Source organism: Trachemys scripta, chromosome 12, assembly GCF_013100865.1.
Source record: "Trachemys scripta elegans isolate TJP31775 chromosome 12, CAS_Tse_1.0, whole genome shotgun sequence".
In the NCBI taxonomy this organism is placed as follows: domain Eukaryota; kingdom Metazoa; phylum Chordata; order Testudines; family Emydidae; genus Trachemys; species Trachemys scripta.
The window spans coordinates 38,534,177-38,546,728 of NC_048309.1; the positions used below are offsets into that span (position 1 = coordinate 38,534,177).

Genomic DNA, 12,552 nt, shown 5'->3' on the forward strand with positions numbered 1-12,552 from the left:
AAAAGAGAGTCCGGTTGCTTTTCTGCAGCGTATTCGGGATACCATCAGGCAAACTACTAATGCAGACCCTGATGAACTGGAAACTGAGGCAATTATAAAGGGTATCTTTACCAGCCGTGCTGCCCCTGATATTAAAAGGAAACTGCAGAAAAAGGAGGATTTGATGGGCATGACAATGGCACAGATCTTGGAAACTGCAAACAGGGCTTACAGCCTGAGGGAGGGAGAAAAGGAAAGGAGGCAAGCGAAACTTATGGTTGCAGCAGTACAGGCTGGTGGCAGGGGAAGATTTCAGGAAGGTGGAAGGGGCCGGGGAATGAGAGGACGTGGACGTGGGCGCCCTGGCACACAGGAAAGGCATCTGGGTCGTAACCAGTGTGCCAGATGCCGAAAGGAGGGACATTGGAAAAATGAGTGCCCCGAAAGGGGAGGTACCCCTATGATGGCAGCGGAGGATCAAGAATAGGGGTGTCAGGGGAGACGGACTATCCTGCCCCCGGAACCCCGAGTAAAAATGCGGGTGGGAGATTCAGACATAGACTTTTTAATAGACTCTGGAGCTGCACGAACTGCTGTAAACCAACCCCTGCAGCTGCCTGTGGCAGATTCCCTCACTGTGGTGGGTGCCACAGGGAAAGGAACCAAGTGCCCAGTATATGCTCCAGCGGAATGTGCTTTGGGAAACAGAACTCTATCTCACAAACTGGTTTATCTCCCCGATTGTCCAACGCCTCTATTAGGACGGGACCTGCTTTGTCGCTTAGGTGCCACCCTGCATTTCACCCAAGATGAAATAACCCTCACTTTACCTCCAGAGAATGCCTGGATAATGACTCTTGCAACTGAGCCCTCAGCCATGCAAGCCCCAGAGTGGAGCCAGTGGGAAAAGCAGGTTTTTCCTTTGGTATGGGCATCAGGGATTCCAGGGAAGGCAACCCGTCAGACCCCTGTTCATATTCAGCTTCTCCCAGGAAAAAGCCCAGTGCGAATCAAACAGTATCCAATTAAGAGGGAAGCCAGAGAGGGACTGCAAGAGACTATAGATCGGTTCCTAGAGTGCGGTGTACTACGAGAATGCCAGTCAGCTTGGAACACCCCCATTCTGCCCGTGCGAAAGCCCAATGGCACATACCGGCTAGTTCAGGACCTGAGGGCAGTTAATGAGCGGGTTAAAACTCTGCACCCCCTTGTTCCAAACCCGTATACACTGTTGGCCTCTATAGGGGGGCAGTACACCCATTTTTCTGTCCTGGATTTGAAGGATGCTTTCTTCACGATTCCGGTTGACACCCAGTCTCAGGAGATTTTCTCCTTCGAGTGGGAGGACAACAGAAGGGTTAAAAAGCAGCTCTGTTGGACAGTGCTGGCCCAGGGATTTAAAAATTCCCCCACTCTGTTCGGCCAGGCTTTGGCCAGAGACTTGGAGGAGTGGGACAATGAAGACAGGGTCCTCCTCCTGCAATATGTGGATGACTTGTTGATTGCTGCTGTGGGTCTAATCCCTTGCCTTAAAGCCACTGTGAGCCTCCTGAACTTTGTTGGACTCAGAGGATACAGGGTAGCTAAAAGCAAGGCTCAGATTGCTCTCTCAGAAGTACGGTATTTAGGATTTTACATCAGGCAGGGGGAACGTCAGCTTTCAAGTGAAAGAAAGGAAGCTATCTGTCAAATTCCTATTCCAAGCAATCGTAAACAACTCAGGGCGTTTCTGGGGATGGCAGGCTTCTGCAGAATATGGATCCCAGAGTTTGGACTGTGGGCTAAACCCTTGTATGAATGTGTTAAGGGAGTGGATCATGACCCCTTTCACTGGTCCCCAGAAGCGGACAGGGCATTTAAAATCTTAAAAAGGAAACTGATGGAAGCCCCAGCCCTGGGTCTGCCGGACCTAGCTAAGCCATTCCAACTGTATGTGCATGAACGGAGAGGGGTGGCTCTGGGAGTGCTTACTCAGTTACTAGGCACCTGGAAACGTCCCGTGGCATATTTCTCTAAACAACTGGATCAAGTTGCAAAGGGGTGGCCAGCATGCTTGCGGGCAGTCGCAGCAACTGCCCTAGTGCTTGGGGAAGCTGAAAAATTGACACTGGGAGGAGCTGTGCAAGTGTATACTCCCCATATGGTTCAAGCCCTGCTGGATACTAAGGGTGGTCTCTGGCTTACACAGGCTCGGGTTGCTCGGTATCAGGCAAAACTTGTAGAAAATCCTGAAGTTACCCTACAGACCTGCCCCTCCCTTAACCCAGCCACCCTGTTACCGGAGACAGAGGAGCAGGAACATGACTGTTTGGAAATCATAGATGTCCAATACTCCAGCCGCCCAGACTTAAAAGATCAACCCCTCCCTAATGCTGATTCTGAGTGGTATACTGACGGCAGTAGCACAGTTGTAAACGGACAAAGGAGGGCAGGCTATGCTATTGTATCGCTCCATGAAACCGTGGAAGCAGAGAGTTTACCTGCTGGGACATCAGCCCAGCTGGCTGAATTGGTAGCCTTAACCCGTGCACTTGAACTGTCAAAAGGAAAAAGAGTTAACATTTTTACTGATTCCAGATATGCCTTTGGAGTACTACACGCTCATGCCGGTCTGTGGAAGCAAAGAGGAATGCTGACAGCCCAAGGTTCTCCAGTCAAACATGGGCCTCAAATTCTCCGGCTCTTAGAAGCGGTGCAGCTCCCCTCAGAGGTAGCAGTGATACACTGCAAGGCTCATCAAAGAGAAGATCAAGATGTGGCTAAGGGTAATGCCAGGGCGGACAGAGAGGCCAAGCGAGCTGCTACCCTGGAACCCCAGGAAGCTGAAGATGCCCATATGCATGCCCTCATCCCATCAGTGGGGGAGCTCCCGACCCCTCAGTACTCTCACGAAGAAAGGAACCTGGCCAACACACTTGGGCTCCAGGAAAAGGAGGGATGGCTCCACTCCACGGAAGGAAAAATCCTCCTACCAAGGAATCTACTACGGCCAGTACTACAGAAACTACATCAGTCTACCCACGCAGGCAGGGAGGCTCTTTCCCAGCTTATGAATAAATATTTTCTAACCTCTGGACTTAGGCCTCTGGCCTCCCAGGTGCAGGCTGAATGTCTAGTCTGCCAAAAGAACAACCCTCGACCAGGAGTGTCAGTGCCACCAGCCACTCTGGAGCCTACCCCAGGCCCAGGACTAGTATGGCAAATAGACTTTACTGAGTTCCCCCGGACCCAAGGATACAGATACCTTCTCGTCTTAGTGGATCGATTCAGCGGATGGCCTGAAGCCTTCCCATGTCGTAACAACACTGCCAAAACGGTGGCTCTTAAGTTTGTTAAGGAGATCATTCCTCGCTTCGGACTTCCCAGGTGGATGGAATCTGACAATGGAACACACTTCACATCTCAAGTTGTTCAGAAAATATCAGATGCCCTGCAAATCCCCTGGAAGCTCCACACTCCATGGCGACCACAGGCCAGTGGGGTGGTGGAACGCACAAATCAGACACTTAAGCGGCACCTCTCAAAGGTCTGCCAAGAGGCTTCCCTTAAGTGGCCTGATGCTCTACCCCTTGTTTTGCTCCGTATTCGTGCTCTCCCAAAGGGCAGGGTAGGACTCAGTCCCTTCGAGATTATGTTTGGAAGGGCATGGCCTATGAATGGTACACCGGTTCTGGCAGGGGAGTGGGAGATAGGTTATGGTTTCTTATCTCAGTACATGTGCTCTCTGTCTGCTGTTCTTTGTTCTCTCCACAGGTACACCAAAGATTTGCAGCCTCTCCCGCTGGATGCCCCGATCCACTCCTTGCAGCCAGGTGACTCCGTACTCGTTCGGACCTGGAAGGACGAGCCTCTCCAAGAGAAGTGGAAGGGACCCCACACCGTCCTCCTGGTCTCCCACACAGCAGCAAAGGTCGAGGGACACAAGAACTGGATCCATCACTCTCGTCTAAAAGCAGTGCCCGCTCCTGAACGGTGGACTGTCCAGCCTGCAGAGAAGACTGCCAGCGACGACCTGGGACTTAAACTGTTGTTCAAAAGACAATAAGGCCTGCTGGGGATGCCCTGTGATCTCTTTGGACAGTCACAGCGCACTCCCCGCGAGAACTCTGAGCGTTGGCTGTGTTTATTTTCACAGGGCCGGCCTAACCTGGTGACCTGGTCCCTTTTGCTTTCAGTCTGTCTGCTATTGGTAATTGTTATTTTGTGGGTATTTGGGGAATTGTAATTATTAGGCCCTAGGATCACCTGCCCAGCATGGAAACAGGTCCAGGGTCTGCCACAGTGGTACTCTTTGCCATAGGGACACTCCTCTCGTTAGCTTCCATTTCCCCCCAACCACATGCGGGATGGAAAGGAATCCCTACTAACTTGGAAACAAACACATATGAGTCCTTGAAGGTTTGCTTTGCCCAAGAGTTCAACCTCTCTAACTGCTGGGTATGCTCCCAAATCCCGCACCACGCAGCAGGGTTACCCTGGAGGGCAGTTCCCCAGAATTGGTCAGATATCTGTTGGGGATGGTTCAGTAGGGGAAAAAACACCTCGGGTACCCCCTTGTCACAAAACTGTACCATTGAATCTCAGCATACCCTCTCATTGAAGACCCCAGCTTCATAGCACTTAATCATATCTTGTCCACAGAATATGAGAAAACTCAGCCAAAAGCTTGTTGAGTATTCTCAAAGGAGGGAGTTGTTGACGTCACCAGGCATTACCATCACCCTAGGTGACTCAGGAGGGTGGAAAATCACAAGTGTCAATGAAGCCTTCCTGCACTAGGCCTGAACCAAACTCCTTCCATGTTTAAACTCTAATCGACCTCAAAAGCCAGGTGCAAGTGGAATGTGTAAGCAGCCTGCTATCAGTGGTAACCCCCCTTACCAGTACCAAGCAGTAATAATGAGGCCTGCATACCACTGGCCGAAGGAAAGATAGTAAATCAAAGGAAGGGGACAAGATAGTAATTCAAGGAGACTTACTAACGAGTTGAATTTATAGCTGCCAACCTAATCTAACTGCTTAAATGTAATTGCTATTTGCCTAGTAATTGTTACCAGGGATGGGAGGGGTAGAGAGAGAGGGAAATGGGGGGGGTAGAAGGGGTGGGGTAGTGGGGGGGGGGGATGAGGCTTGACTGCAAAATGTATAAAAGAAGAAAAGCTGTTTCTGTTAACGTGCTTGATTTGAGACGTGCCAGTCTCCTTGCACCGCTTTGAGATCTCAAATAAACTTTGCTTGCTTCTCCACCTGGTGTGTTCATTGACGCGAAGCACACCGGGCAACGAATCCACTGTTGCTGTCCTCGAGCACACCTGTGCTGGCAACAGAATGGTACAGTTTCCTACAATGGGGGACCTAACAAGATTGCAATCCCTTGGAATCTGTGGCAGAGGATTAACAAGTACCTCTTCGAAACTTTCCAGAGCCTCTCTTTGGAGGATTCTCTGCAGGTCTCGATGTCCATCAACATCCTGCTTGGCCATGCAGATTAGCTACATAGGGCAATGTCCAGCTCACAGAAAACACTACCTGCTTCCCACTTTTCAATTCCCTACACAAGCCACAGCAACTTACCCGGAAGTCTCATCGGCTTCCTGCTCCCCATTGAGCACTTCTGGAGTTAAGAAAAGTTCCTGGCTGCTTGCCCCCCTGGGCAACCCCGGTGGGAGAATCACATCCTCTTCTAGCTCGACTTCTTCATCCACAATTTCAGCCTCAGGGTTACCCCTCTTTTAGCAGCCTATAAAGTATCCACAGGGTAATTGGCGATGGAGGTGGGGTTACCACCGAGGATAGCATTCAGCTCCTTATAGAAGTGGCAGGTCTTAGGTGCACCACCTGAGGGATGGTTCCCCTCCTGCGCTTTATGGTGTGCTTGCCTCAGCTCCATTATCTTCGCTCTGACCTACTGTGTGTCCTGATCATAGCCCTTTTTCATACAAGCCTCGAGAAATTTGCCCATATGCGTCCCGATTCCTACGGGTCACTCGCAGCTCTGACTGAACAGACTTCCTCTCCCCATATACTGATCAGATCCAACAACTCAGCGGTGGTCCAAGCAGGAGCATGTTTGGGATGATAGCCAGCCATGCTCATCTGGGAAGCTCCTCTGGAAAGCCAGCAAATAAGATTTAAATGAGATTTAAAAGTCCCAGGGCTTACAAGGGGGAGGGGCGGGTTTGGCTGCAGGGCAGCAGAGTTCAAACTGCTGATCAGAGCGGCAGCAGCGGAATTGTGGGATACTTTCTGGAGGCCAATAAAATAAAATTAAAAAAAAAAACCTGTGGTGTCTACACTGTCTGTGTGTCTGAAATTGTGTTATTGTAGCCATGTTGGTCCCATTAGAGATAGAAGGTGGATGAGATGATCTGTCTTATGGGGCCAACTTCTGCTGGTGAAAGAGACAAGTTTTCAAGCTTATGCTGATCTCAACTGAAGATGAGCTCTGTGCAACCTCGAAAGCTTGTCCAATAAGAGATATCACCTCACCCACCTCGTGTCTCAAATTTTTTTGAGGTATTTAAGCATTGCTGAGTTCAGCACTGCAGTGCCTAACTGATTTAGGAGCCTGACAATGGGACTCTGGCTCCTTAGTGCCCCCTTTTGCAAATGAGATTTAGCCTCCTAAATCAGTTAGGTGTTGCAAAGCTGAGCACAACAGCACCTAAATACCTTTTAAAATCTGGGCCTTGAACAGGTCCAAACGTTTTTTCCCCCCTTGGCAAATGTTGATTTTCATTGATAAAGTGAAAGCCAATCTCAGCTTTCATCTTGTGAATGAAGATGAAACATTCATAAGCAGGACCTTCCTGGTGAGCGCCCAGAGCTGAAACCCCAAAAGCCCTGAAGGGAGGTGCAGAAGGCTGAGGGTATCTTTACTCCCTTCCAGTGCCATTGTAGGGTAGTGACAATCTTTCCTCACATGAATGAGACATAAAATATCTCTACCTAGAAGAAAATATTAAGCATTTGTAAAACAGTGCTTGGTTTTATTAGATCAAAATTTCAGACCTTATCATAATATAAGAGATTCCAAGACATGACTTTTTTATTGAAACTTTCTTTATTAACTTCTACATGCTTTCGAATCAATATTGTAACATGCAATTAAAGCTGCATTGTACTTACAAAGGACACACAAGGAAACTCACAGATACTTCTATCTTATTTGAGGTTGAAATTTTCAGAGGTGCCTATGGAGTTAAGTACCCAACTCCGATTGAACGCCAAAGGGAGTTGAGTGCTTAATTCCCTTAGGCCTCCTTGAAAGTCCCAGTCAAAGATTTTTCTGTCTTTCATTCTTTTACTTCAAATGAGAAACTCCATTTGTCAGCATTGTTTACATTGCTTTTAGCCAGATTCTTCATATCTTGCCAAGAAGAGGTCTTTAGGTCTGTTCTATCAGGATCTATGCATTGATCTGACATCCAGAATAACATTTTTTTTTTCAATTCAGAGTAAGATTTTTTAAAATGTCCTCAAGCACCATGGTGATAGATATATAGAATCATAGAACATCAGGGTTGGTAGGGACCTCAGGAGGTCATCAAGTCCAACTCCCTGCTCAAAGCAGGACCAATCCCCAGACAGATTTTTGCCCCGGATTCCTAAATGGCCCCCTCAAGGATTGAACTCACAAACCTGGGTTTAGCAGGCCAGTGCTCAAACCACTGAGCTTCCCCTCCCTATAATAGTCCCCCCACATATAATAGATAGATAGATAGATTTCCTTTAACATAAAGTGCAGTGCATGCAGACTGAACGTTTATGATCAGAGAAAATAATTGAGACCATCTCTAGTTAAAATATTTTTAAAAAGAGATAAGAAGTCATCTTCAGAGCCTTCTTGTAGCCACTAATACTGCACTAAGAAGCTTCTTCAGAGCCTCATGAACTTCTTTGTTCTTCAGACTATATACAATGGGGTTTAGCATTGGCGTCACCACCGTGTAAAGCAGAGAAATGACCTTGTTGAGCACGAGAGGGTGGGCTGCGGAAGGCACCACATACATTGCAATCAGAGTCCCATAGAATGTGCTAACAATGATAAGGTGAGAGGAGCAGGTGGAAAATGCCTTTTGCCTCCCAGTGTCAGAAGGGATCCTCAGGATGGCCCGGAGTATGCAAATGTAGGATGTCAGGATTAAGAGGAATGGGATCAGGGATACAGCTGAAGAGAAGGAGAAAACCATGATCTCAACCAAGTAAGTATCGGAGCAGGAGACTTTTATCAGGGATGTAATATCACAAAAGAAATGGTCAATCTCATTGGGGCCACTGAAATTTAAATTAGATAGCAAACATACGGTTATTGAAGTTCCTATGAAGCCACTTGCCCAGGATCCAGCTGATAACTGAGTGCAAACCTTGCCGTCCATGAGCGTCATGTAATGCAGTGGCTTGCATATAGCTAAATATCGATCATATGACATGACGGTGAGAAGGAGACATTCAGCAACAGCCAGGGCACCAAAGAGATAAAATTGCATCATGCAGCCTGCGAATGATACAACGTTATCCTTGGTTACCATGCCAAACAGCAACCTGGGGACAAGATTTGTGGCATACCAGATTTCCAAGAAGGATAAATTTCCTAAAAAGAAGTACATAGGGGTGCGGAGACTGCGATCAGTCAACACTGTAATTACAATGAGCAGGTTTCCAATTATTGTCACAAGGTAAGTAGCTAAAAAGACCCAAAAGAGGACAATCTGGAGTTTTCCAGTACTTGAGAATCCCACAAGTATGAATTCGGTGATTTCTGTTTGATTTTCTTTACACTTCTTCACCAGATGAACTTTTCCTAGAGAAAATAAAATGATAATATAATTACTTGTATTTAGGGTTGGCAGAATTCCATTATTATTATTGTATGATTCTGACAGATAATATTTATTTTAAAAAGGTTTTTTAAAATTTTTATCAATTTACATTTTCACAGTTGTTAGAAATTATGGGTGGGGGTCAGACAATAATTGTGTAATGACTGCTGATGGAGAGGGTCAAAAAGTTAAAGCTTTATAACCATTAAAACACTAAGTGTCAATATCATATGTCAAAATATACAAAGTAAACAGCATTAAATCAAACTCTCAGTAATTTTCAAGACACATTTTTCTTACTTTGCCTATCTGTAAATTGATATTATTATCAATGGTAATATTTTTTCATTGGTTTGTGTTTGTACTGGGAAATCAAAATTTACTGATATTTACTGATAAAAAGTCTTATCTTTCCAAGCCCACACATATTGCAGTAGTACCTGTTGGATCTAACCATTATCAAAACCCCATTGTGTTAGCTGCTGGAGAAAGACATAGTAGTAATATATAATCTTTTGTCTGGCAAAAAAAAAATTCCCTGGAACCTAACTCCCCCATTTACATTAATCCTTATGGGGAAATTGGAGTCACTTAATATCATTTTGCTTAAAGTAGGATTTTTCAGGAACATAACTACAATGTTAAGCAAGGAGTTACTGTATAGAGAGAGTCCATTTCAAACCCTTTGGAACAAAAGAAACTTCTAAATGTTGAGATTTTTCACAAGATTAGATTTACACTTTTTAAATATTTCCACTTGCAATGGACAAAACTTCTTATTTGAGTTATTTGTAATTACATTGGAATACCCATTTTCTTTGCTTACTCATTTTTTAGCACTACCAGCTCTGCTTTGAAACTCAGCCATTAACACCTGTGCAAAGTAACTGCAAAGGGCACAGGTGTAATTGAATGGAAGGTACAGCTAGATTGCTTTCGACACTTATGTTGTAAAAGCTGAAAATCTGCACAAATTGCAAGACAGCAATGCAAAAAATAGTCATAAAGGAATTGGTCCTCAGGAGGACTTAACTTTGAATCTCTCCCTCTAAAAGCACACACACAGCTCAACTTAAATGACTACAGCTGCCTGTTGGAAGTAGCAGTAGATTCATATCAGCCACTAGAATAGATATAGACCAGTAGTGTGTTAATGTGGGCTGAAGAAAGTAATTGATGTCCAGGCATGGAATTTGTAGTGTGTGTCAGGATGTGTCATTGAGCTTGGGGAGGTAGGTTCATGTTTAGTTGTGGAGGGGCTTCAATGTAGCTATGCCAAGGATTGGTGACAAATGTTCCTGTACTCTTTCTACATGTGATCACTTGTCTACAGTTTTTATATAGCAACAAATAAATAGGCAGTGAGATTAGGAGAACTTCCAATGGCACACAGAGAAAGTAAAACATGAAACTAAGATCACCACTGAAGCAAAGGTACCCACATTGTGGATATGAGAAGAAGGCGTTACCTGACAGCTCAGATCCCATTGAAATCCCTTTGAAAATACCAGCATTCAAGAGGAGTAGGATCAGGACAACAGGACATTTTCAAAGTTCACTAAAGGATTTAGACACATAATTCCCATTATAATTCATGGAAGCTCTATGTCTAAACACCTTATTTGGGTTTAAAAATCTCAGTGGTGCATAGCTGGGTACCTTAGCCCCCTCCTAGGAAAATACATGAGAATATAATTGATATCACCTGAGGATCTTTGGCCAGAATTTCCATGATATCTAGGTGCCTAGTGGGATTTTCAATAACATCTCGGTGCCTAACACCCATTGAAATAAATGAGTTTTGATGCCTAGGTGCATTTGAAAAACATAATATGTGCATAAATTCCTTTAAAAATCTGATCTCTTGCATTTGATGCGATTACTTTTCACAGACTGGGGTTTGACTGGACCATAATTCTGCTCTAAACACACAAATCCTATCACAATAGTGCATATGTTTACCTTTCATTCTCTTTAGTAATATCCTCTCCTTCTTCATGGACATTCATAGGCTACCTTAGGGCTTCTGCTGTCCTTCTTTTCTTATGTACTCCCATACATGACTTGCCAAACATCTTTTTGAAAGAATGTGCTAGGAGTGGTCTCCTATTACATATCTTTAACAGGGTCATATATCTCCTCTTGTGCTAAACCCATTGGGGTTAATTACAATGATTATATTTTTGAGTGTATTTTATAAGATTAACAAATTAAGATTCTAATTTCAAAGAGAATATTTATCATTTGGTTCACTGGCACTACCCAGCAAAGCCTCAGCTTTCCTCACAAAGATTTATTTTTCTCAAAAAATTGAGAACCCCAAACAGATGTTTAACATAAGAAGATTTTTGTTCATTTGTTTTCCATTTCTGTTGGGGCCCAAATTTTGTGCTTTTAGCAGTTTCCCTCATTTTTCTTTAGTTGTCATCTGCACATTTCTTTGCTTTCAAATTTTCTTTTGTTGGACACAAATTTGAAATTTTTTTGGAGATGTTGACTGAAATTAAAATATTTTTTGTTAATATTTTCAGCAGAAAAATAAAACATTCTCCAACGAGTTCAACTTATGATACTTTGTGTGCATATTCCAGTCCCAGCAGATAGTGGGTCTGATGTGACTCTACAAAGTCTATGGACTTACATTTAATAAGACTGCAAATCCTTCCTCTCTTAGGTGGTATAATCTTCAGGATAAGGGATTGTGTCTTCCTAAGTGTTTACACATTACCAAGAACAAGGGACTTGGTGTTGATTGTCGTCTCTGGATGTTTCTGTTATATCAATCAATCAAACACCACCACAAGACCAAAAGCAGGTCTTGTGACTGCATCATTATTTGCGAGCAGCAGCTGATGTCCACATTGAAGGTCTGAGAGGACAGTTGCTGAAATTACTCAACTCTCATGGATTTACATATTATGAAGAAACAAAAGAAAAAAGGGAAATATTGTCTTCCATAAGGGTAAAAAGCACCTCCACAGATCACTGTTCTAGAAAAGAATGTATGATATCTACACTGCAATAAAACACCCATGGCATTCCTGTGACAGCTGATTTGGGATTGTGGGGCTCAGGCTTCTGGACTATAAAACTGCAGTGTAGACTTGGGAGCTCAAGCTGAATCTCAGGCTCTGGGAAACCAGCACCCCCACGAAGTCCCAGAGCCTGAGCCTGTACATCTACCCTGCAATTATATAGCCCCAAACCTGAGAACCAGAGATTCAAGTCAGCTGACATAGGCCACCTAGAAGTGTTTATTGCAATGTAGACATACCCATAGTTAGATATCTACAGGTATTCACTCAGGACCAGATTTTTAAAAGCATTAAGGCACCTAATGGGATTTTCAAAACCATCTAGTCACCTCAAACCCAATGAAATCATTGGACTGGGACTCAGAGGCCTAGATTCAGTTCTTGGCTCAATCTCACACTCTCCACTTGACCTTGCTCCTAACTGAAGAAGGCACTTGGATTGGGATTTTCAGAAGGTCTTAATGGAGTTAGGCACCCATTATATTCCAGTGAGAGTTGGGTTCCTTTGAAAATCTCACCTATAAGAAAATTCTTAACTTTAGACACCTGAGTGGTCCTTTGAACTTCAATGGGACTACTCATGCACTTAAAGTTACATACATGCTTTGCTGAACTGGGATCTTCATCTCTCCAGGTCAGATTTTAAAGTTATTGGGGCACCTAAAGGAGCAAATAGGCAACTAGTGACAGATTTACCCAGACAGGTGTCTAATGGG

General features: G+C 44.6%; 2 protein-coding genes across 2 annotated transcripts; one reads left to right on the forward strand and one right to left on the reverse strand.

The window, feature by feature from the left end:
- The first annotated feature begins 480 nt into the window (after positions 1-480).
- Positions 481-6,809, forward strand: LOC117885431. Its single transcript, XM_034786738.1, has 2 exons — positions 481-3,711; positions 6,677-6,809. Exons 1-2 carry the CDS (start codon positions 515-517, stop codon positions 6,807-6,809), a joined length of 3,330 nt encoding a protein of 1,109 aa, XP_034642629.1. The 5' UTR covers positions 481-514.
- A 1,005-nt stretch (positions 6,810-7,814) lies between these two features.
- On the reverse strand, positions 7,815-10,806 carry LOC117885432 (olfactory receptor 11A1-like). The gene is made up of 2 exons (XM_034786739.1): positions 10,764-10,806; positions 7,815-8,782 (listed from the first exon to the last, which is right to left on the reverse strand). The coding sequence occupies exons 1-2, from the start codon at positions 10,804-10,806 to the stop codon at positions 7,815-7,817; spliced, it is 1,011 nt and encodes a 336-aa protein (XP_034642630.1).
- Between the last annotated feature and the right edge of the window lie 1,746 nt (positions 10,807-12,552).

Coding starts and splice junctions, on each gene's coding strand:
- LOC117885431 (XM_034786738.1), top strand. CDS start 515: ATGCGGGTGGGAGATTCAGACATAGACTTTTTAATAGACTCTGGAGCT. Junction 3,712..6,676: donor TACATGTGCTCTCTGTCTGC/TGTTCTTTGTTC, acceptor GGCCTTGAACAG/GTCCAAACGTTTTTTCCCCC.
- LOC117885432 (XM_034786739.1), bottom strand. CDS start 10,806: ATGTCCATGAAGAAGGAGAGGATATTACTAAAGAGAATGAAAG. Junction 8,783..10,763: donor ATTACTAAAGAGAATGAAAG/GTAAACATATGC, acceptor TATTTTCTCTAG/GAAAAGTTCATCTGGTGAAG.